General features: G+C 40.7%; 1 protein-coding gene across 4 annotated transcripts in view; it reads left to right on the top strand.

The window, feature by feature from the left end:
• SPHKAP (SPHK1 interactor, AKAP domain containing) overlaps positions 1-26,700 on the top strand; it is a 184,020-nt gene that overhangs the window by 52,700 nt on the left and 104,620 nt on the right. For 2 of the 4 annotated variants that reach the window (XM_075201668.1, XM_075201669.1), the window contains one exon: positions 22,674-22,788. In XM_075201668.1, the coding sequence (XP_075057769.1) occupies positions 22,674-22,788 (115 nt within the window). Of the gene's footprint in view, positions 1-22,670; positions 22,789-26,700 lie in introns of all 4 variants that reach the window. The other 2 variants (XM_075201667.1, XM_075201670.1) reach the window with 1 other exon arrangement.

The raw sequence follows: 26,700 nt of genomic DNA, 5'->3' as shown, positions 1-26,700 counted from the left end.
TTTTTTTTAATATTTGGCACTTCCCAGTGCTTTTGGGGTGTCCCCCATAATTGTGCATAAATATTTCTGGCTGTCAAAAGTCATATCTGTCAGCAGTATCTACCAACTAATTTTTAGCACTCCTCAGTGCTTTTGGGGTGTCCCCCATAATTGTGCATAAATATTTCTGGCTGTCAAAAGTCATATCTGTCAGCAGTATCTACCAAATAATTTTTACCACTACAAGTGCTTTGCGCTCAGAATGGATTCAAAGCAGTCCACATATAATCAGAATGAGCAACCAGGTTCTGTCACCAGTCCTGATGTTAGTGTTCCCAGTACGTCATCTCGCCATGGCGATGTCAAACAACAGATTGTTTCCAAATCAGTGCAAAAGACAAAACCCCCCAAAAAAATCACTGTATTGAAGCGAAAAAGAAGTGTTACTGAGCAAAAGTTAAGTGCCGATAAAAAAAAAATTGCAAACATGCCATTCTACACACGCAGTGGCAAAGAGAGAATGAGGCCTTCACCTTTGGCTATTAGTGGCAGATCCCAAAAAGTTACCCAGCCTACAATTGGTGCACAACTACTGTTACGCGTCAAAGCCGAGTTGCAAGATAACAGTAAGGCATTAGAGGAAAATGTTTGCTCTGATTCACAAATGACAACAATCCCTGTGGAGAGTCCATCCAACAGTGGGATGTCTAAACGTGAGCACTCTGCTGATGTGTGCCTTAATAGCCCGAGTGTAGCCGGTGATACCCAAATTGAGGATGCCACTTTGGAATTAGAAGAGGATGAGGGGGAGATTTGTGTAGGCGACGAGGGCGCTAATGAGGATGTTGATGAGGATGAGGTTGTTTGTGTAAGTCCTGCACCAGTGGCAGCAGTACTGGGACATGACAAGAAAAAGGCCATTGTCATGCCTGGGCATAAAACAAAAAATCCACTCCTTGTGTGTGGAATTATTTCTACCCAAATCCAGACAACAATTGTATAGCCATTTGTAGTGTATGTCAAGCCACAGTCAATCGAGGGAGGGACCTTAACCATCTTGGTACCTCGTCTATGTTACGCCATTTAACGAGAGCTCATGGCAAAGTGCTGGGAAAAGCTGAAAGTTCTTCCCAAAAGAATACAAGCACTCCATCATCAGCTAAGACCCTCCGCTCACCGACATCCGTCTACAAAATACACCCACCACACCATCCTCATCATTATCCTCAGTAGCGCTCGGAGTTAGCCCGGCATCCCACTTAAGGCTGGATGACTCCTGCACTATTATTGATTCCTCTGAAGAAAGCGTTAGTCCCACTGCTACTGCTGCTGCTGCTGCTGTTGCTGCTGCTGGGGGTGAATCGTAATCCCAGAGGCAGGTCAAGAAAATGAGCAGTCCTACATTTCAGCAATTAACTGTGAAACAATCATTTGCAAGGGGAAGCAAATATGAAAGCAGTCGCCAAGCGAATCACAGATGCCATGGCTGCAATGTTAGTGTTAGATCTGCGTCCAATCTCCACAATAAACGCAGCTGGTTTTTCACAGTTAATTGAGGTTTTGTGTCCGTGTTACAGAATTCCATTGCGACACCATTTCTCCCGTAAAGCAATTCCACAACTATACCAAAAAGTGTGTAAAAATTTAGAGATTGCGCTGAAAAATGCCATTCTGCCCACTGTCCACTTAACCACAGATATGTGGACAAGTGGAAGTGGCCAAACCAAAGACTATATGACTGTGAAAGTCCACTACTGGGTTGGTCATTCACCTTCACCAGCAGCAGCATGTACACCACTACGTAACATTTGTCACAGGCAGGCCACTCTTTGTATCACCGGCTTCACTAACAGGCATACGGCTGACAATTTGTTACGCAAACTGAGAGATGTGATTGATGCATGGCTTATACCACTCGGACTCTACCCAGGGTATGTCATTTCTGATAACGCCAACAATATAGTGCGAGCATTACAGCTGGGTGATTTCCAACATATTCCCTGTTTTGCTTACACCATCAACTTGGTGGTGCAGAGCTTCCTACGAAATAACCGTGAGGTGCAGGAGATGCTTTCGGTGGCCCGTAAAATTTCAGGCCATTTCAGACATTCAGCCACAGCATGTAGGAGATTACCAAGAGCAGTTTAACTTGCCCTGCCACCAACTTAAGCAAGAGGTGGAATTCCACCCTGTACATGCTTCAGAGGATGGAGGAACAGCGCAAAGCCATCCAAGCATATTGCACAAGCCATGACATTGGGAAAGGAGGGGGGATGTATTTCACTCTTGCACAGTGGGGAATCCTATCAGTCCTGTGCAAGGTGCTGAAACCATTTGAAATTGTGACGTGTGAGGTGAGTGCAGACTCTGCTAGTTTGAGCCAAGTCATTCCTTTAATTAGACTATTGGAAAAGCAGCTTGAGAAAATGAAGGAGGAGCTGAAAGCAAGCAATTCAGCAAGTATGTTGGCCTTGTCGATCAAGTACTTAATTCGCTTCACAATGATCCTCGAGTTATTAAGATCTTGAACTCGGATCAGTACGTTTTGGCCACTGTGCTTGATCTAAGGTTTAAAACCTACATTGAGTCTTTACTTGTAAATGAGCGAGATGTGAACTTTTGCAAGGAGCTATTGCTCAGCAAGTTGGCCGCTGAACTGGGCCTCGGCTTGATGACGTGTCCTCCTTCACTTTCTCAAGCTGCTGCTGCTCGTAAAAAATTAAATTTCCCAAAAAGAAGCAGGGAAGACGCAGGGGGCAGACCAGAACAATTTAACATCTGGGCTGGTTTGAAGGATTTTTCAAAAAAATGTGTCACTTTGCCCATAACTCCATCTAATACGAGTATAAACATGCAAAGGATGGTGGAGGATTACTTTCAAGAGGTAGTTGATATGGAAATGTCAGACAGTCCCTTTCCTTACTGGGAAGAAAAGCAGGCCATTTGGAAACCCATGTACAAACTTGCTTTGCAATACCTAAGCTGCCCACCCTCCAGTGTGTACTCTGAACGAGTGTTCAGCACAGCAGGGAACTTAGTCAGTGATCGCCGTAGAAGGTTACTTCCCAAAAATGTGGAGAAAATTATGTTTATAAAAATGAAAATGAACTACATCTTCCACGAGGAAGGCCTTCACCATCCAAGACATCCAAGCACTGACTGTTCTCTAATGGCGGATTCAAGCGGCGATGAATTGATAGTCTGTGATGATGATGTACACACTGATGAGGGTAAGGATGAAGCTGAAGATGATGACGATAACATCTTTTTAAAACTTTCTATGTAAGTGTAGGGTGCAATCTACCCCCAAAGAGGAAAGGGACTTGTGGCATTTCCATATCACGTACCGTCTTGAAAGGCTGCTGTTTGGGCAATTTCTCCTTAAGGGTAGGGTGTCATAGACAGAGTGACCCCAAACTGCCTTTGTCCATTTCTCTTAATATAGTACAGTCTATAACGGCTGAATATTTGGGTATTTTATACAAGTGGAGGGGGGCCTAGAGAGACAAAAACCAAACTGGCTTTCTCCATTTAAATTAATATTGTACAGTCTATAGTGGCTGAATTTTTTTGTATTTTCGACAAGTGGAGGGGGGCCTATAGAGCCAGAAACAAAACTGGCTTTGTCCATTTCAATTAATATTGTACAGTCTACAACGGCTGAATTTTTTGGTTTTTTAAACAAGTGGAGGGGGGCCTATAGAGACAGAAAGCAAACTGTCTTTTTCCATTTCTTTACATATTTAACTATAAGTGTAGGGTGTAATATACATCCAAAGACGATGGCTGCATTGCCAATATGCATAGATGGAGAGGAAGACAATCTGTTTTGTGTGTAGAATAATTGAAGGCCTACCAACGAAGAATTAAACTGTTTTTTGGATGATTTATTACCTCTACAATTAGATTACTTATCTCTAAAACAGTTGGAGCACTAAATTGGGTTATTTTAGGCCCAAAAACATTGATTTTCCAACAAAATAGCAAAACAAAACCAAACAAAACCAAAACCAAAACACGCAATTGCGGTTTTGCAAAACCAAAACCAAAACACGATGGTAATCCAGATCCAAAACCGAATCCCAAACCAAAACACAGGGGTCAGTGACCATCTCTACTTTAAATACATAAATCAGGATGTTCTTCATGCATACTGTATTAAAATGCATCTTATAGTTTCTCTTACTTGCAAACACGTGTTCTGGCATGGATATGTTTTAGTCATCACTATCAATCAGCACGTACACCTAGCCTGTAGCTGTGCCAATGATACAACTAAAAACATGTATCTAAGAGATGCCCAGAGCTTGGGTCGGATGAATGTGCGGGCATTTGACCTCAGCACGCTCTTGCTGTACATTGCCTTCATGCATCTGCCCCTTCTCATCCCCCTTTCCGCCCTTCAAGTCGTAGGCAGTCGTAAGTGTCATTTGTGTTTGGACATGAATTGAATGCAGTTATGTACACTCTCATATAATCAGTTTCTTAGCATGCGCAGAGCAATTTCACTCAAGATACTGCACGCAACAAGACTTACGTCCGAAGATAAATCAGGCCCAGAGTGTTTAATACATTATTATAACAGATAAAACTTGTATCGTAAGGATGCAATAGGAGTAATTTACATGATTGATACATGGGGGTCTGTATATGGACTTAGGAGCCGTAGTACAATGTGGAAATTCCCTGATGAAGTCTGTGAGGATGAAACGCGTAGGGTAACCCAGCGAGGACTACTAATTTCACATAAGCCTATTTGTTATTTGGTATATGTGCATTTTAAAGGGAGTTTAATAAAGTGTTGTTTTTTTACACAATATTGGGATTTTTTTCTTTCCTGTTCCATGAATGATGTTGGAGCATTCGTTTTTGAAGAGGAGTCGGGTGGATTCCAAATTTCATAATATAAACTAGAAGCCTATTTCTCTCTGGTACCCACCTCTCTAAATGTCTGCACATAGTGGTGTCTGGTTGTGACATACTACTCTATTAGGTGTCCTCTTTGTATATCTCTTTTCTATACATTATTGTGCTTGGTGACTACAAGCAATTACAGAGAAGGCTGCTGAGAGATGAAAGATCGGTAGAGATTTGTAACGTGATTGTATCATATATGGTTATATATTTATAGATTGACACTTATAGGATTTTTATGCTTACAGCACCATAGCACCTTTATTTTATGTCTAAAACTTGTCAGTTTTCTTATTGATTTCTTATTGATTACCTATTGGCAAGAATAGTGTAGGATTCACCTTACATGCCAAAGATATATCTTAATGCTGTTGGGAGGGCTCATTTCTGACATTGCATTTAGGTGCACTGAACCACAGCAACCAATCAGCAATTAGCTTGTATCTGTCTTGTGCAACTTGGGCAAAGAAAGCAATTGTCTCATTGATTGCTGCAGTTCAGTGCTGCGTTATATGCAATAGCGAAACATTACATATGGTGCCACCTTTTTTTTAATGGATTGTGTTTAGATCTGTTACAAAGAGCTGTTTTGGTTGTTCTCAAATGCAACAATGCAATTAATCTCATTCCAGCACTGAGGTTTAATTTTATTGGAAAAATGTAATAGCTGTGTTTTCATTGAGCTGTCTTCATGGTGCCAATTGCATAGGCAGTTTACAAAGCTGTCTAGATGATGATTAACTGCACGTGTGTATAAATTAAGAAAAGGCGCTGGCCGCACTTCAGCATTAGTCTCTACAGGAAATCAATGAGTAAATGTCATGGTGTCAGGTGTCATCAGACATTAGAGTCAAGTGAGACAGGCCATGGACAACCTCTGACCCTTCATAGCTTTTCGGTAGCTTCCAGTCACCATGAACCAGCATATACACCACTGTATCTCCTGGTTTTGTGTGTCAACATAGACTCAGTGTGGTATCTGCGGGTTCCTGTGGGTGTTCTGGGCTATTCCCACATATACACTAGTAGGATCATTTGCTTCTGACTATATTAGCCCTGGTTTGTGTGCATACATGTGTTGTGGTATGGAAATTAGATTGTAAACTCCACTGGGGTGTCACAAGCCGCGGCGGTACTCACAGCCGCCGCGGCTCGCTTCCTGCTCCCCCTAGCGTCCCGGCCGTAACTATGACGACCGGGACGTCACTTCCACCCAGCACCCCACCGTTGCCAAGGCAACGGCTGGACGCCCTGCTTTATAGCGCCGCATCCCGGCAACAGCCGGGCGCGTGCACAAAGATAGGTTATTGCCTGAAGACTATTTAGGTTTAATTTAATTTATTAGTTTGGACCTGTGTTTATATCAGAGCTAGGCTCTGATTGGTTGTTAGGAGTATTTAGGACAGTGAGGTCTGTAGCCTATCTTTCTGTTACCAGTCTGCTGACCTGCTCTGCTCCTTGTTTACTGTGGATACTCTGCTGGATTGCCTGTGTATGACCCCTTGCCTGGATTTGGACCCTGCCTGTTGTTTCTTGTGACCCTGACCCTTTTGGCTTGTACCTTGGACACTGCTACCTAGCCCGTGACCCCGACCCCTGGCGTGTTTACTGACTATCATGTTTGCTCGTGACCCTTGACCTTGGCTATCGTTTTGACTACCCGCTGCTTTCTACCAGTCTCCCGGCCCACCGCTGTGGTCCTGTATTACCAACCTACACTACACCTGGAGTTAAGTCCTGGGGGCATCCGAGTACCGGTGAGCGCATCAAGCTCTAAGGGAAAGGCGGCTGCTAAAGGTGAAACCTCCGTCATCTAGTTCTGTGGGTTGGTGATCAGGGCCAGCAACCTAACATGGGGCAGTGATTTGCCTTAATAGAATTCCCTGATTGCACAGCACTGCATATGTTGCCACTATATAAATAAAGGATTATGGTAGTGATAATAATTTCTAACACAGCAAAGTAGTTTATATCCATGTGACAATAAATATGTGGAGTAAAACCTGCATTTTTAAGGGTAAAAATATTACATGGGGATGATAACGTATGTGGTTTGGTGACACAACCGATAAAGTATCCGTGTGAATAGTAGTGTTGCACTTTTTCACCTTATAACTTTTCCATTGCAGCAGATATTCAGGAAAAACTGGTATTTAGAAGAAACTCAGGCTGCAAGGATGATAGAAAAGAGGATGTTAAAAAGCAAAAAAAAGCCAAAAAAGCAAATGTGAACTCAAATACAGATTTCCATACCTCCTAACATTTGTCCAGGCAAAACTGGGACAAAATAAGCATGCCCGATCTGCACAAATCAGTCACCCCAATTCATAAAAAATACACTGAAGGGATACCCATTCCGCTGTAAGCCCCACCCTTTTCAGAGATTGCGGATACGGACTGTCAAGGTGAAATCGGGACTGTTGGGAGGTATTTAGTTCAACATCTAAGGCTGTGCTTCATTACCATCAGCTATAACACTTTGAAAATTATTATTTTTCTTTTCTCCATTCCTCAATGCACCTTACAGCAGTGATACTACTACTAGAATCAGAAACGCAAGGTCAATGCACAAGCCTTAGTTTTTTATTAAATATTCATATTTCCCAATTGACAATAAGATTATTTCCAAATTATTTTTAACTTTCCGACTTTTCTGTTAGAAAAATAAGCCTGTCTTAAAATGACTTTCAACCTATTTACTTATGAGCTGGAAATTTCAGCCGACATATAGCAATTTTAGGTTAAAAATAATCAGAGTTCTTCGCTACAGTAGAACTTGTGGGTTTTTGTTACGTCATGTAAAACAAGTAACTTGTGTTGCAGAGAAGCTGATAATGTTAATTATTGTATTACTGCAAGGGAGCAGAAAAGGAAAATATCAATGGTTCCAAAATGGCCATCGCCTGTAAATAAATCTGGCAAGGTATAATAATTATTCTTGCTTTATCAGCACAGACATAATAAAGTCGTACAAGTATATATAATATAAGTGCAATATAGTAGAAAGAAGGTTTTATGATTTTAGTGCTAGGGTGCTATCTAATAAAATTATAACAGTAGTAACTTTCACAGACTTATCGTAGGGATAAATTAGCGTAACTGCCGGGATCCCTGTCTATGGTTGTCGTGGAACAAGACAAACGATTAGGAAGGATGCATAGAAAATTGCCTCTTAAGAACATCTGGTGCTGCATTATTCGGCCTGACCTAAAATAGCAAAAAATATGCTGTTTGTATTATATCCCAATAATTAGAGTACCGTATATACTCGAGTATAAGTCGACCCGAATATAAGCCGAGGCACCTAATTTTACTACATAAAACTGGGAAAACTTATTGACTCGAGTATAAGCCTAGGGTGGAAAAGAGCGCTAATTTAAAAACCTAAATAAAAATGATAGGTTCAATCTATGAAATAATTTTTAGCTAAACCATAAATAACAGTAGACGACAAGGAACATTCATAAATGATTATAAAATCATTGGCATTGGGTACAACCTAACCTAAATAAAGGGGTATATAAGGGGTAGGGATATAAATGTATGAACATGGTGGCTGTATTGTTTGTTCATTATGTAATTGCACTGTAAATTAAAAAAAAAAAAAAAGGAGAGAGAGAGAGAGCGAGAGAGAGATTTTTCACTTACCCGGCAGTGGAACGCATATGCGTTCCAACAACAGGAAGTTCGGCATTTGAAGCCGAGGTACCGGGCACCAGGTAAGTTCACCCATGTATAAGCCGAGTGCCCTTTTTCAGCATACAAAAGTATGCTGAAAAACTCGGCTTATACACGAGTATATACGGTATTAATATTAAAAGATCAAAAGGAATTTGTATTATTACTAGTCCCCCCATTTCAAGAGATGAAACCCAATATCTGCCATCTCAGAGGTAGGGGAGATAAAGGATTAACTCTACACCCCTTTAGCTAACTTAATCTTCTACCGAAATATAAAATCTTGCTTATGCACGTGGGTGCAAAATTAGACACATTTATGCACCTAGGGCCTGATTCATTAAGGAACGTAAGTTAAGAAGTTTCTTATTTCAGTCTCCTGGACAAAACCATGTTACAATGCAAGGGGTGAAAATTAGTTTTCTGTTTTGCACATAAGGTAAATACTGACTGTTTTTTCATGTACCACACAAATATCAACTTTAAATTTCAGTGTACAAATAAGCTATCAAGTATTTGTGTGCTACATGAAAAAACAGTCAGTATTTAATTTATGTGCAAAACAGAATACTAATTTGCACCCCTTGCATTGTAACATGGTTTTGTCCAGGAGACTTAAATAAGAAACTTCTTAATTTAAGTTCCTTAATGAATCAGGCCCCTAATCTGTATTTATCAAGGACCGCCCTTGATCCAGTCAGTCCCACCAATATGCGCAAATGTAGTTGCATGAATCACAACAGAGAACTGTTGCTCTGTTTTATATGAGCATTAGTGCATGTAGCAGTCCACTGTCACCAGACACGCTCATGTAGCTATGCTAGGCTATCAGCAGAGTTAATTGGTGATAATATTAAGTACCTATTGTTAGCTGCACAATGAAAAGTGTCTGATCATTAAAATAGAAAACCAGTAAATAAACCAGTAAAAATTGAGACTTTGTTCAACATTTTATAAACAGAAAGCAATGATTAACTATATAATTATAAAGGTGACATGAAAATTCAGTAGTTTAGATCTTAGTTGTGTTTAAGTTCATACTTGCCTACTTTTAGAGGCAGCTCTCCGGGAGGGGGTCCATCGAGGGGGCTTGGCCTCGCGTGGTGCACTGTTAGGATGACGCATTTAACCCCGCCTCCTGCCATCTTCAACAGCGGCGACTTCTGGATCCGGGATTTTTGCCTGCTCTCTCGGGGGTCTGGGAGAACTCCCAAAAATTCGGGAGTCTCCCGGATATTCCGGGAGAGTAGGCAACTATGTTTAAGTTGCAGCATGCATCTTGTAAGTTGGTCATGTACACGCCTAGTTAATGATGTCTGTATTTACAAACTAGCTAAGTGATTACATGCTGGATACAATTAAACATAATTATGTCATACAATAGCGTGTACTGAAGTTATCAGGAATAGTGGATCTTGTAAACAGCATTGGAAGTTCTTATTCGACCTGCGGTCCACCAGTTTGGGTTGGGTACGGCATCCTGATGCTTGGGTGATGTCCCAATGAAACAGTGGCATCCAGCATTTTCGGATTTTACAGCAGTCGCATAGCAGGTCTTTCAGTAATGTCCTCCATCGGTGTCAAGGTAAATACATTTAAATTATGCAGCGGTATACTCGGTGTCAGTATTCCAAGCATCGGGATACCTAGTACCACCGATCAGTTTAACAGATATCAATTCCAGGGCTGCCCAAGTATGTACAATACATGAATACAATTCATGTATTATTTGCTAATATGACAAATACTGTGATTCAATAGAGTCTATTAAGGTTGTCAGGGAAGATGAGAGCTACCAAAAAGCCTTGAAAGAAAAAACAAAGCTAAAACCATCGGGTCTCAATAAAAGGCAGTGAAACACATAAGTCTGTCTACCAGGTGCATGATTCCACTTTATACTTTAACTTGCACTTCTGTGGTTTTAATAATGCTTTAATAAATTTAATTTTCCCAGTCTATTTAGCAATCTATTCTGAAATTTCATTATTTCCAGGCCACATGTCCTGAAGTAAGATAGCATGTAAAGGTCACAGATACAAATAGCCGCCCAAGGCTTTTTAAACCAATATAGCAAGAATTACAATTTAATACTGTGAGTCACAAACACACACAGACTTTTAATATCCTGGATTATCATATAGTGCCCCTGCTGGTTGTACTATGCTACTGCAGCCTATCAGCAAACTCGGCTGTGGTTTCATCAGTAACTTTTAGAATAATTATTCTCACTATAATCATGCTTTATAAAGCAGGGAGAATGAAACTCATATTTGTACTATTCCTTTAGCAATATACAATTAATTATGGCTGTAGTTGCTTTTTGTTATAATTAACTAAATGGTAATAATAATAATAATAATAATAATAATAATAATAATAATAATAATAATAATAATTAATTGCACTCGTGTGGATATAAGGTTTACTGATACTGAGGAATGTTAAGTTATCTCACAAGTTACCAGTCACTTTCCTCATCTTTGTTCACAAAAACCCTGTCTAAGCTTAGCTTCATTTACTACAAGTTAAGAAGAATACTATCTGAACCTCTAATAGGGATCGTTGATCCCAAAAAAATGAATCCATACAGGTTTACTAAAAAAATATATCTGGTCTTTATAGTATGTCTTTGCAGTTAGGGTAGAAAATAAATGCCTCTTATTTGCAGTAACATTTGAAACAAGCGTAATTAAAAAGCAAAAGGATAATGCCAATCACACAAAAAACAAAAGGTAAATTATAAATGTTTAAACTAACTAATTGTATTATTGAAGGATGCATAATTATTACCCATACCCTTCAAAACATCCACCAGAGGGATTTGTTTTGCTTAAGCTTCTATAGGACAATGTTTTTTTTTAAATTGAATATTGATTAGAAACAGATGCTAAATAATCCTCCTTTTAGATAGAAAATCTATTAATGGCTGATCAACTAAGTGAATCCCCTGCAGGCCCCAGCAATTGTTTAACAGGAGATAATCAATGATGCCATTAGTCCCTGCAGATAACAAAGGGATTTGCACGCCTGGGAGCACACTGAGCTGATGCTACAGTTCCCCACTTTGGTGGATGCTCTCCTAAATGACAGATTTAGAGGAGGGAAGTTTTCAATTGCAAAATCTTTCATGCTATTATTGTGCCCTAAGTACAGCCCTTTATGAAGGACTTCATGTTATTCAATGCCATATTTATCTGACAAGCCTTCTGGTTTTTAAAATTGAGAGGTCTATTTACTAAGCTGAGATGAGTCAAATATGTGGGGAAAACAGTTGTTTTCTACAGAGAATGGCCATCGCAGCTCTTCTTTTAATTCATCAAGGAGTTAAAGGAGGAAAAATTATAGATTTCCAATGCCATAACCTCATAATTGCCAACATTGTAAATTTTTTTCTTTCAGGAGGCCCAAGGGAGCAGGTGGGCGTGTAAGGGCAAGGCTCAGAGATTTGCATAATTTGGCTCCGCCCTAAGCTGTTATTATCAGTTTGACCTACACCAGCAGGGGGTGGGGTCGTGAAGATGCGTGAATCGCGTCACTAAGCCCTGCCCCCTCCATTCAACTTAATGAACTTGCCGGGATCTGGGCGGTTTCCCAGCTCTCCCGGGAGTCCTCACGGACTCCCTGAAATTTGGGAGCCCGGATATTACAGGAGAGTAGGCAACTATGCATAACCTTGGTCACTGCATAGACCTCTATGGCGACTGCGATGTGACTCAATTTAACAAACAGTGAAAAGCTTTGCTAGCCTTTAAAAACTAACGCCATCTCAAGATTGCGCCAGCATACTACAGACTCTTTCGCCCCTGGAGAAGACTCACTTCGTCCAGCACCATGTTTCCATCGCAATGCGCATGTGTAACCCTAGCCGCACATGTGCAGTAGGCACTGGGGTCAGATCCTCCATGTGCCGACTGCGTTAGGCTGCCAGTATAGGAGGTTTTAGTTAGTTTAGATGGGAGAGGTGGGTTCTCCAGGACTCGCCAATAACATCTGGCTTGATAAATACCAGCAGTAGGACATTTTTTATCACTGCAGTTTGCAAAAATGGTTCTTACTGCCACCCACTAACCACCAATGATAAATGGACCTCTGACTTTGAAATTCCATAGTACCATTGTGACTATATGGTGTGTATCTCTCATATGTGGCTAATGTTTGGGCATTACTCTACTAGTAATGTCTGAAAAGTCTGCCAGTCAGCTAGCTCAAAGTACTGCCACAATACAGTTACCTATAGTATGCTAAACACAGCGAGAGTGGAGCCCCAATAACCAGCAACCATGCCCTGGGACTAGCAGGCTGAAAATAGCGCTGAGTCACTGCAAGACGGGGGATGTGGTGACTGGGGTGGCAATGCTAAACCTCACCCCCAGCGAGAGCAGGGTCATCCTAGTCTACAGCCTAATAATGCTGCTATTAGGGTAATCACTGCCATGTGGCCTGGCATTACAGGAAACAGTCCAATGTGGCCTGGCTTTGCCTATAATAGTAATAATATGATTTCAGTTCCTCCAGCCTGGGAATTATAGCCATGTTTTTCAGTGATTATTAACTGATTAAAGGGGATCTTTTAATATATACATATTGTATTTGGTTTAGTAATCACCATGGGTGGTCTGCTCTTAAATGTACATGCCCACATTATCCCTGCACACTAAATTCAAATGTTGGCAAGTGCCAACTCTGCTGCAGCTGTCTAGCAGCTCTTACAGAATGTAATAATGCAACATTGCTTTTCATACCAGTAATGCCAGAAATCTGATGTGATTTATTTACCATCAGTAGGCAGAGGTCAGACTTGGTAAGACAAGTACCTCTAGTCAGTATGTCAAGCAATTAAGCAGTGACAACACATGGAATGTCTATGGAAACGGCTCATTGAGGTCACAGTGACCAGTATACTAATAGCTAATGGCTCAGACTGAGGTCACAAGGTAACTACTATTGATATATGGAACTGTATATTCCTACTGAGACTCCTGACTTGGACATTAGCTTGTCTTGTATATGCTGCTCCCTCTAACACAAGCTATACCAAATTAGTTTTCTTGATTTTGTTCTGTCTGCCTCCTTTAACTCTCCCTGTGTATCACATATGCCCCCCTCCCCCAACTCTTTCTCCAATTCCTCATTCTCCCACTGTCCTTGAACATTTGTTTTGGTAGAGTCAATAGGGGCCGTGCCATTAGTCTGGAAATGGAATCTGTACTATGTATGCATGCAACTGCACAATGAAAATAGTCTGAACAAATTACAGAATAAATATATTTTTTATTGCAAATGACATTGCAAGAATCAATTATATTAAATTGTACATGTCAAATGTAGTATTTTAATTCATTTAAAGGGGAATTCATGTTAAAAAAAAAATTAATTATACTGTTCAATTTTTGGGGGGATAATCAAAGCTAATAGACTGCAGTAATTTGCATGTGGATGACGTGTGTGCTATGGCTGATTCTTCTTTACCTCTTTTATGTTACCTCCCATATGAGCATATGAAACTTCATTTTCATGCAGTATGGCACATCCGCAATGATAGCTTACAATGGCAGATTTTAGCCTTCAAAGGCTGAGAGATTAGAATTCATGTGTCTGCAGAGCTGGCATAATACATAGCCTGATCGCCAGTCGTTCGGGGCGCTCCTGCTACTAGCATATAATCTCGTAAGCATTTTTAAGCATTATAGCCACAAGGGGCAAATGCTTCCATAGGACAATTGTAATTTATCGTCATCATCATCATCATGATATCTGTCATTACATTGCTAGTACAGACAGTTGCATTTTTTATGGGCAGTTCTAGAACCAGTCCGCTCTACAGGTTTAAGCTTGTTGTAGTACAATATGTTTTTTTAATCCCACTGGTGCAGGGAAAGAAAGAGTTAAAATATTGTTTCCTACATATATATTTTACTTGTTTATTTTCTCTGTTCAGCACTATCAGCTTGTTATAGATGTCATGCGCCTCTCTCCCCATTTGTAATATTTGAGTTATTACCCCCGAAGTTATTGGTATGGTTTCCAGTCTGACAATGAGAAAGAACCTAATATATTTGTCTTTTACATAATGACCAGGCAGTGTATTCCTCTCATCTATCACACACACACACACATATGCGTATATATTTATTTATTTATTCATTTATTTATTTCAGTGGCTTTCAGACTTTTTTTTTCCCTTGGAGTCATCCTGAAATTTCCTTCTTTGAGACAATTTTTAGTTGCTCACATTACATTGAGGAATTAACAAGAACAATTGAATCATTTTAAATAGGACCTGTCAATATGTTTTTTTATTAAGATTTCTCATAGTTGCCTACTCTCCCAGAATGTCCGGGAGACTCCCGAATTTTTGGGAGTTCACCCGGACTCCCGCATTGTGGCCTCTTTGTTGGTGAAGTGGGTGGGGCTAAAGGTGTCATCCTGGCCCCGGCCCCTGTTGTGATAGGCAGATATTGATAAAGTTTGACAGGGGTAGGGCCTAATGATGTGTCAGCACAGTGTGGGACAAGTACGCTTTCGTGTTTATTCAGTTGTAGACAAACATATGGGCACCCCTGGTCAATTTGCATTTTTCACTGAATCTGTAATTGAAACAATGTTAACAGAACTTTTGAATGGTACAAATTTAAACATGATATATTTCTGCACAATTATAATTAATGAACATAATAGACTAAAAAAAACAGTGATTGTGGCAAGAACCCTGTCTGTCCTTAGTATCATCTCCTTTGACAGGAATTGCAGCTTCCAAATATTCCTTGTAATCAGCTCAGAGAGTCAGGGGCATATTCAATTAAGACGGCAGATCACGGTTACATGCGGCCCACTTCCCGTTGCCGTAACATCGTGGATTTTGCGAAGGGAAATCTGCAATGTTGCAGTACCGTACTGGCATCTGCCGTCTTAAGTGAATATGCCCCTTTGTATTGTTGCTTTAGGATTTCTTTCCCACTATTTCTTATTGTTAGGTCTTCTTGTATACACTGTATGTTTGAGATCTGCCCACAGATTTTTAAAATGATTCAAGTCTGAGTATTGGGAATGCCATTACCAAACCTTAATCTTTAGTTCCTGTAAGTATATCATGGTTGATTTTGAGTTATGTTATGAATGGATGCAGAGGCGGAACTAGCGAGTTGTGTGCTCCGGTGCAGGGAAGCTGAGAGGAGGGGAGGAGAGAACCTGGGCCCACAGATGGCTAGTTCCGACTAAGGATGAGCGGGCTCGGATTCCGCAAATCCAAGCCCACCCGAACAGTGCGGATCCGACGGGATCCGAGCACTGTTCGGGAACTTCCGGGCGCCAAACGGAGCCAAACCGAGGCTATGACATCCAAGTCTTGCGTCGGATCTCGCGAGACTCGGATGTCATAAATACTCACCTTGCGAGCGCCATCTTCATTCTGGCTGTGATCACTCGTGAGGGAGGTTGTAGTTAGGGAGCTCCTGATCAGTTTAGTGGTTCTTTGTGCTTTGTCCAGTGCAATGTCCTGCTGAGTCCAGTGGTGCTTTTGTCCTGTGCTCTGTCCTGCTGAATCCAGTGGTGCTGTGTCCTGTGCTCTGTCCTGCTGAGTCCAGTGGTGCTGCCTGTGTCCTGTGCTCTGTTCTGCTAAGGGCATTGTTATTTCAAAATTATTCAAAAGTTATAAAAAATTAATTTTTTTTTTATAAAAAACCTATACAAAAATAATTTTAAAAAAAATATAAAAAAATTATACAAAAATAATTTAAAAAAAATATAAAAAAATTAGTTAAAAAATACTAGGTACTGCTATTTCAAAGTCAAACTACGTTCACTGTTGCTGCTGTACCAAAAAAAACTAGGTACTGCTATTTAAAAGTCAAACTACGTTCTCTGTTGCTGCTGTACCCAAAAATACTAGGTACTGCTATTTAAAAGTCAAACTACGTTCTCTATTGCTGCTGTACCTAAAAATACTAGGTACTGCTATTTAAAAGTCAAACTACGTTCTCTGTTGCTGCTGTACCAAAAAATAATAGGTACTGCTATTTAAAAGTCAAACTACGTTCACTGTTGCTGCTGTACCAAAAAAAACTAGGTACTGCTATTTAAAAGTCAAACTACGTTCTCTGTTGCTGCTGTACCAAAAAATACTAGGCACTGCTATTTCAAAGTCAAACTACGTTCTCTGTTGCTGCTGTACCCAAAAATACTAGGTACTGCTATTTAAAAGTCAAACTACGTTCTCTGTTGCTGCTGTACCAAAAAATACTAGGTACTGCTATTTCAAAGTCAAACTACGTTCACTGTTGCTGCTGTACCAAAAAATACTAGGTACTGCTATATAGCTCCAGTCCAGTGGTACTCTCCTGTGCCGCAGATAATTTGTAAAGGCTTTGCCGAGTGTGTGTGGTTTAGGGGTACGCTCTCTTGTGCTGCATATAAAATTTGGAGGATAAAGTAGGGAAAGATCAAGACCCACTTCCTCCTAATGCTGAAGCTGCTGCCATTAGTCATGACATAGACTATGAAATGCCATCAACGTCGTCTGCCAAGGCCGATGCCCAATCTCCTAGTAGAGGGCATGTAAAATCCAAAAACCCAAAGTTGACAAAAATTACCAAAAAATGAAAATTAAAAACATCTGAGGAGAAACGAAAACTTGTCAATATGCCATTTACGACACGCAGTGGCAAGGAACGGCTTAGGCCCTAGCCCGTGTTCAGGACTAGTGGTTCAGCTTCACCCAAGGATCTAAGCCCTCCTCCTCCCCCCCTCTCAAAAAAATTTAAGAGAGTTATGCTGTCAGCAACAACAACAAAACAGCAAACAACTCTGCCTTCTAAACAGATGACATCACAAATCCCCAAGGCGAGTCCAAGGGTGTTGGTGGTTGCGAAGCCTGACCTTCCCATCACTGTATGGGAAGAGGTGACTCCACCATTTGCAGCACACCCTCTGCATATGCTGGAAGGATCACCCACAGTGTAGATCCAGATTTGGATAATCAAGGTGTCAATATTGTACACCGGGAGGAGGCTATTGATGTAGCTGGCGCTGTGGAGGAACTTGATGATGAGGATGCTGATGTGGTTATTTTAAATGAGGCACCAGGGGGGGAAACAGTTGATGTCCATGGGATGAAAAAGCCCATTGTCATGCCTGGTCAGAAGATCAAAAAAATACACCTCTTCGGTCTGGAGTTATTTTTATCCAAATCCGGCCAACAAATGTATGGCCATATGTAGCTTATGTAAAGCTCAAATAAGCAGGGGTAAGGATCTTGGCCACCTAGGGACATCCTCCCTTATACGTCACCAGAATAACCTTCATAGTTCAGTGGTTAGTTCAGGACCGTCATCAGTCCAGGGACACCTAAATCCCTTGGTCCTGTTGGATACACACCACCAACACCCTCCTCGTGTCACACTTCTGGTATCACAAACGGAACCCAATAGCCAGGTATTTCTGAATTCAACAGGATTTATTTTGGTATACAAATAAATCTCCAGTGTCCAGCAAATAAAGTCCAAAGTCACAAGAGTATAAAGATCTGGTGGAAGTATCAAGTACTTGTAGTCCAAATCACAAGGAGGCAAGGTTCTGTGGAAGCATCTGGTTCAGATACAAACACAATACTCGTGCAAAGGCTTCATAACAGGAAGTGCCTTTTCTAGGCCCAAACAGGAAATGGGATCCAAGATGGAATCTTCATGAGACAGTCCCGGCCATCTTGGATAAGGGCTATTGTAAGGGCAAGTTCATAACAGAGATCCAAGATGGAAACTTCATGAGGCAATAACGGCCATCTTGAATGAGGGCAAAACTAAGGGCAAGTACATAACACCTCGTCAACTTCCTCCACGATCTCCATCAGATTTAGTCCTGCAGGCCATGTCACCAGCCAGACTGAGTCCTCTTCAATCCGGGATTCATCCGAGGAATCCAGCAGCGGTACGCCTACTACTGCCACTGCTGCTGTTGCTGCTGGTAGTCGGTCATCTTCCCAGAGGGGAAGTCGTAAGAACGCTACGTCTTTCACCAAACAATTGACCGTCCAACAGTCGTTTGCCATGAGCACCAAGTACGACACTAGTCATCCTATGGCAAAGCGGATAACTGCGGCCTTAACAGCTATGTTGGTGTTAGACGTGCATCCGGTGTCCGCCATCTGTGCAGTGGAATTCAGACCAGTTGGAGGATGTAGGAGCAGCCATCTGTGCAGTGGAATTCAGACCAGTTGGAGGAGGTATTGTGGCCCCGGTACCAAATTGGGTACCGGGGCCACTCCACTTCGCAGTCCAGATAGCTGTGAGGTGTTCAGAATAGACTGGAAATTAGTGGAAATGATTCTTATTGAATATTATTGAGGTTAATAATAGCGTAGGAGTGAAAAAACAACAACGGGATTTTAGCACTTTTTATGCTTTTTTAAAAATAAATCAGAACCCAAAACCCTAAATCAGAACCCAAAACCTCAAGCTAATCAGAACACAAAACACAAACACTAAAAGTGGCCGGTGCACACCCCTAGTTCCGACCTTCTAAATCTGCCATGCAGCGGACCCCATTATCTCCATGAGCCACGGTGCACCTCACCTGCTGCACCAATAGTAGTTCTGCCATTGAATGGATGTATTCCTCGAATACTGAACCTCTTCAAGCTATTTCACTTCAAGCTATTCACTGACACTGGAATATTAGTTGTAGGATTAATTGATGTTTAATTAAATCCATTCTTCCTTGGGGAGGTATTGTGGTTGTGGCCAAAAACTCAACTGTTTCATCATCCAAAGCAATTTGTTCCAAACAGTTACTGGTTTAATTTAAATACAGTTTTGCATACTTTAGAAGTTGGCTTTTGTGATGAGGTTGTAGGAGGATTTCCCTTTAGCAACGCTTCCATTTTGTGTAAGCAACAGTGTATCGCGGACCTCTGGAACACAACTACTGCTGAACCTTTCTGCAGGTCCTTTGTAAGGATATGTGGATCCTGCTGTGTATACCAGATTATAAGCAATTCTATCAGATCATTTTCTGTATTTTCCTGATCTCATCTTGACTTCAACATTTACCTTTTACATCTATTTCTTAATGATGCTTCTGACAGTGGAATTTCCAAGCTGGAAATGATTAAATACCTTTTTTTATAGCCTCCCCCCGCTTTGTACCTGCCAATTATCTTTATCTTAAAGTCTTCATTCAGCTGTTTAGAGGAGCCCATGGTTGTCGAGATTAAGCGCAACATCCTCAGAGTTTGGAAGGGTCATAGCAGTCAAGTTTTAAGGCTTTAATACATAAGTATTACTGATTCGGCACCGTCCCTGTTTTATGTTTTCATTGTCAGTGTGTGTAATATGTTGTATGTACCCTGCAGAGGACATGATAACTTCTTTTCGCTTACTGATTCAATTAATCTGACCAAAGTTTTTCATACAACTGTACATGTTGTCACAGAATATGATACAGAAGTGCACCTGCTGGTGTTGGCACAACTCTAGTGGAAGGTGCAGGTCACGGTCCTTCCACTGAGCCATCAGCGAGATACGGGGAATAGAGGATGGTCAGTCTAGCCGAGTCAGTAACATTCTGGCAGTTGCAGTGCACAGGGGTATCCAGGAGGGTTGGTCTTGAACTAGCTGGGTTGGTAAAGTTCTGACATCTACAGTACACAAGAAGGATCCATAAGAGGTCATAGACAAGAAGACAGCAGACCGGAGAAAACTGCAATGCTGGAGCTGGGGGACACAATATTCTGGCACGCATCTGGCATATATTAGTGTGCTCCCAATGATTAGCACTGGTGGTGCAGTGTCATCGGACGCCGCAGAAGCTCCCAGTAGCGTCCCTTTGCTTAGCAATGGGACAAGCATGCATAGAAGACCCATCCAGGGAGACTGAAGTATTGTGTTTGGTTGCTCACAACCAGATATAGCACCCCTCTGATAATTCATGATCAGATCTCACAGTTAACATTTTTTACAGATATATGGAATAATGTATATTACGAATGGTTAGGCTGTTTAAATGATAATTTGGTTTTAACGTGGCTGATATTGTTATTTATTGCATTGTGGAAAGTGATATCATGCCAATGGTGGGTTCTAATTATTGAGTGTCAGCTAACAGACCAATTACAGAAGTATAATAAGTATTTATCACATTGAAGACTAGTATAGAAATCAATCTTGCCATTTTTTTTAATTATTTGTAGCATCTTATTGGGAGCATAAGGTTGAATGACGTCCCGTGGGATTGAGAGTACCACACTTGCGGCATGACAGACAGAGTGTAGCAGGATCGGTCATTTTAAAAATAATCCGCTCCAATGCCAGCTTGAGCCCATGTGCCTTCGGGGTTTAAGTTTATGTCTCTTCAAGTTAGCACTGACTACAACTCTCATTGGGTCTTTAGACATGTTTTGCAAGGTCCTATCCGACTGTAGTGAGACCGAAAGATGCCAAGTGAGCTGACAGTTGAGTGCAAGTCTTAGCTCCAGAGAGAAGGCACTAGAACTCAATTAATGCAGTGAACAGTTAGAGAGATGCTAAGAGTATGAGCTCAATGTAAGAGGCCAATGCAGACTGTAGCAAATCTACCCATTAGTGAATCAAGTAGGGAGAGCTGGGGAGAGACTACTAGCAGGGGAATGTGAATTGAGGCTGCCCATGAAGTACCCAAACATTACAGTTAATAGAGAGCGAGTTCCGACGCTTAGTGAGAGCATAGATGCAAGGGGGTTCACCTACACCACAAGGGGGCTACATATTGTATTGGTATTTTGCAGATAAGGATTTTTAATCTCTTATACAGACACCCATTACCTAGACAGTTTTAAAGACCAGAAAGAAAAAATAAACAATTGGCAGTATTCAGTAATATTGTCATATTCTGTACATAGACATGATCACTGAGTGTCGCCTCCTATAGCCACTACGAAGAACTATGGCATGGAGAATGCCAGGGGCAATGTATGGAGAGAGAGGGGTAATTTTTATATGTGTTACATATGTTATATCTATGGTGCTTCAAATTACAGGAACATCCCTTACCCTCCAACCATTCCACATAATAAATGTCCTATTTTAGAATTTACCAATTTACATGCAACACTACATTGGTATTATGGAATATATTTCAGAATTCAATATAATAGACCTGTAGTGTATATTTTGCCAATATAAATCCCTACCTAACTGTATCATTAGTAAAGTTATTCCCGCCATAAGTTTTGCTGATGTTACCAGATCACTTTTTAAAACATAACTCATAAAACTTTGGAGATTATTATTCCCCCTTCTGCTTCACTGAAGATTTCTGTCCTCCCTGAGCTTGATTTAGATTATTTTTAAGGTTATCATGGCAAACAATTCATGCAAGTGAAACTTTTGTTTTTTTAGCTCTAGTGCGGAGATTCTATAGCCAATGTGGTTGGCCAATTTGAAGTCTTCTGACCAACTTTCCTGACAACTCTACTGCATGTAGCTCCATCATACAATATTACATTTTAAACTGTGTAACCTTTTAGATCCGATTTGATCTGGCAGCTAAGAAAATCAAGTCAGACATTGAGCTGTATTAAAGTACCATCAGCTGACCCAAGGAGTGGAAGGGTACACATAATTCGGCTGCACATCTGGTGCCTTAATAGCCGTGAATGTGCAATTTGGCGTCCCTGCATGTAACCAAATTGCTTACAGGATCCTTTCATTAGGAGATCAAGCTGAACTTCTGAATTGCAGTGTATGCGCCCAACACCAGGCAGTGAACTAGAGGTTTCCTCTATGCATTGGCAAAATACCTGTTTCCTGCTTGAGCTAAACTGAAATATTATACCTACAAGTCAACAAATTGATGAACCAAGAACTTTTCTGATTCATCTGGTACATTTAGTTTTATTTTCGGAAAGCACTCCAGAAATCACGCTACCATGTCATATTCAGTATATTCAGCCAGAAAAAAAAGCAAAGCTCATACTCCATTTGTAGAAACTATACCTAGTCATCAAAATGTTAATTATGCTTGCTTGCAGTGACCAGCTGTTTTGGTAATTGATTTGCAATTGATCATATTCAGCATAATGAAAGTAAATCACACATTTTCATTACTTTTCTTGTCTGCTTTGATTTCAGCAGCTGTGAGCTGGCAGCCATGTTTGGCCCCCCAGACAAATACGGGGGCAGCGACGGCAGCAGCGTCAACGACACATCGACCAGTAACCTGGGCAGTTCCATCATGGCATGTAAGAAGGTAAATATTCAGGGATATATATCTTACGTGTCTTGTATGTGTTAACAATAAATGTTGTTTAAGATCCCACGTGTGATAGCGCTCACGGGCTGATTAAGAGATAGGAGCAACTACAGCTATTGGGTGCAAAATTTGTAACTGTGATGCAGGGAGGGGAAATGACTCAACCTGATTTAGAGTTTTGAGTGGAGCACAGCACAGCCCAGCACTAAAATGCAGCATAAAAATAGACCTGGCTAGTATGTATGTACAACATGTAACGCAGTTAGGGCCACTGAGCGGGAAGGGGGGAGCAGGTTCAAAGTACCGGGGCCCGGGCCTCTGTCATGGGAGAAGCCACCAATCTGAAGCCTCAAAATTTCTTTAGGTGGCCCTAAATGCATTAGTTGTCCTGCATACAAAAAACAGACTGCTGATAAGTGGGGCCAAAGGACGCAGACACAATTTTTGCAGAGAAACAGACGGGCAACACTCCACACTGAAGTGTCATGGATCAGCATCTTTCAACACTTTGGGCCTGATTCATTATAGATCTTAACTTAAGAAACTTCTTATTTCAGTCTCCTTTACAAAACCATGTTACAATGCAAGGGTTGCAAATGAGTGTTCTGTTTTGCACATAAGTTAAATACTGGCTGTTTTTTCATGTAACACACAAATACTTGATAGCTTATTTGTACTCTGAAATTTAAAGTTAATATTTGTGTGCTACATGAAAAAACAGTCAGTATTTAACATATGTGCAAAACAGAAAACTAATTTGCACCCCTTGCATTGTAACATGGTTTTGTAAAGGAGACTGAAATAAGAAGTTTCTTAAGTTAAGATCCTTAATGAATCAGGACCCAGATTCAAAATTTGCACTTAACTCAGTTCATTAGTGTTTTGCTTTATAAAGCTGCTAAAAGTGATCCAATCAAAATAAACAAAGGAATCCATCCTGCTGGTGGTTGAATGAGCCTGAAAGCCAGGGGACCTGCTACATTTATTCAGAATGAGTAACTGTGTATACAGAATTATTATATACATGACTTTAGCCACAGCTGCCATTATATATTAGTTATTATATTTAATATGTTTTATAATAAATGTATGAACGCTTTATCAACCAGATTCTTTTAATACTAATATTAGTGATCCCAGAAGGTGGTTTTTGTGCAGATCTCTGCTGTTTGAGATTGTGTTGTTTTTTTGGGTAAAACTAATTATTTTGATACAGTGGGAAAATATAGAATGCACTGTACATAAATCTATATACTTTATGGCTTCTCAGTGGAGGTAAAATTTACAGCCGCATCAGCACAATTGAGTTGGTTAAACAAAAAAATACACTATTGATATATAATAATCTAAAATTATAAAGTGCATTTATAGCAGTATGGAAATATATGCTAGGGTGCCCATACATGCTGTGATGTGAATGACTAATCAGGACTTTTTAGACATAATTGGTATGGTGGGAAAGACCGCAGCTCTTATGAACGTCTCATGAGGAACCATCAGGTGATGGTCAGGCATCAGATGGTGGGCGGCACATAAAATGACAATGCCCACGTCTGAGCATGTATATTACCACTCTTCTGGAGCTCTGTATGAACTGTCTGTTCTGCCCAAACACCGAATGCCCATATCTTTCGGATTTAGCTACATACATCTATGTGAGTGTTTGGCCAAGCCTGATGTATCTGCTTTTTTTGTGACTGAGAAATAAGAATTGTGACCATCCCAAAACAAGTTTGGTAATAGTCAATGGCTCCACATGGGCTCTTTCCAAATAAACCCTTCTGGTATCACTTGCACACTAAAAAGAAGGTTGAAAGAAACATGATACTTTTATGATATGTCTTTATAAACAGATTTTGCTTTCACCATCTCCATATATTTGGTTCTATCCATACACCATGGAGGGCTGATATTGTGAAGATCAATTGCCTGTCATGCCACTTAAATATATGAGAGCAAGGAGAGCGAGAAATACATGATCATTATTATATTAGCCTTTATTTAATTTGTGCACCATATTAAACAACAAGAACACTTTATTCAGGCACAAAAAACCCTGCCCCAGTGGTGTAAACCCCCATTGACATGGGGGAGAACAGACCAACACCATGCAGACAGCACCCTGGTCAGAGGTGAGACCATACATGCCAACTTTTAGAACGTGCCCTCCAGGAAATCCAGCTTGGCATCCAGTAGGGTGGCTTCTCTTCTCGGAGTCTGGGAGGAGTCCCCGAAATTTGGATGCCTCCTGGACACTGCGGGAGAGTAGGCAAAGTATGGGTACAACTATGGTCCCAGCATTGCAAGACAGCAATATTCACCTGAGTGTTGCCACATATAGCAGTCTGTGAATCTTAATAGTCCATATTCACAAAAGGCCCCAGAAGAGAACAACAAATGTTGAGCCATAATTATCCAGCAGGAGGGCATCTAATGACTTGAATGTGTCAAGGTTCTTTTTTCATTCGCCACTTACTTTATGCTTGAAAAATGCCAGCCCCCATAAATATGTGATTATTTATTATAGCATTAATAACGATAAAGCCACTCTGTACAGACTGTGCTCTAAAACCTTCAAATAACAGCTTACCTTCAAATTCCTTAGTGCATTCCAGATGACTCACTCAACTCAAAGCTAAATGCACAACCTCCCAATATGCTGTAAGTAGCCAGTGATGTGCAGGCAGGTCTCCCAGGGCTGCACTTTGCTGGAAGCTGATCCACACAGTGAATGCTGAATGCCTTCTGTTTGACTCTGCTCAGCAACAATCCATCCGCAGCTTGTTTTCCTTTTAATAACCTGTAATTAGGCTGGGTAATTCAATTAGATGAGGTTCCGTGTCTGAGTATGAAGAGATCTGATTTGGAATAGATGACTTAGTTATTTATTTCTCTGATGTATGTATGGATGATCCTTTTAGTGTAGTTTCTGTAATTAAACCTTTGCTATAGTCATCAACACAATAAATGCACAGTCTTTCTTTCTTCTACTGTGTTTCCTAATATACTACATAGATTTATACCCTATAACTTCTATACCGTGCCTTATTGCACACTTACCCTACTTTGCCTTTTCTTTATGTATTTGCCTAATGTAAATAAGTATTACCAGATGACTGTATCAACTGCACTTTACTACCTTGGAGAACTGCCTAATTGGCCTACTTGGTAATAAAGCCCCTGGTAGATTCATTGCTGCAGATGGGGGGAGGGTCCCAAAATTCTATTTAAGGTTGGTTTTCCTTAAAGAAATGTTGTTCATATCTTATTCTCCTTACTTACCTAGTTCATGCCAAAGTGTGACATAGAGACACAAAGGTTCTGAAAGTGGAAAACATGCAATTACAATTAGCTGTGCATGGTGCACAGGCGCTACTAATTGTCTTTTTGGGGCATAAGTCAGCATATGCCTACATTCTGGTTTTGGCTTTGGGATCTGCCTCCAGAATATCAATATGCACCTCGTTTTGTAGTATGGTGTCACATCAAAGCCATCCTAATACTACTGTAGGATCACCCTTTCATTCATTTCAAGTGTTCTGTTTTGTCCAAAAATACTGTTCAGTTTAAACTCATATGTGTCTTACATATTTTCTGGGTGGTAATTTGTTGAACAGGAGAATGCAGTCATTGTTAGGCAGAACTAGCAGTATTATGCTGCCCCATACATGTATAAACCTATTGGCATTCTGCGATGGATGATACCATAGGTGTGCAGCAGGAGGTCTCATAGATAAAGAATCACCTCAGGAGTTACCTTATATTCAGACAGAACGAGTCATGAGATGTATATCTTCTTTATATAGTACTAAGTGCCAGGATCAGTATAACAACAGCTTTCAGTAACAGCTTCTTAACATAACATATCAGTAATATGAGCTGCTCAGCTCACCTCCTTTTCCCGTAGAG

The sequence above is a fragment of the Mixophyes fleayi genome, chromosome 3, assembly GCF_038048845.1.
Source record: "Mixophyes fleayi isolate aMixFle1 chromosome 3, aMixFle1.hap1, whole genome shotgun sequence".
NCBI classification, from domain to species: Eukaryota; Metazoa; Chordata; class Amphibia; order Anura; family Limnodynastidae; genus Mixophyes; species Mixophyes fleayi.
Note: the sequence above shows the minus strand (reverse complement) of the source record. Positions and strands in the feature narration are given on the sequence as shown.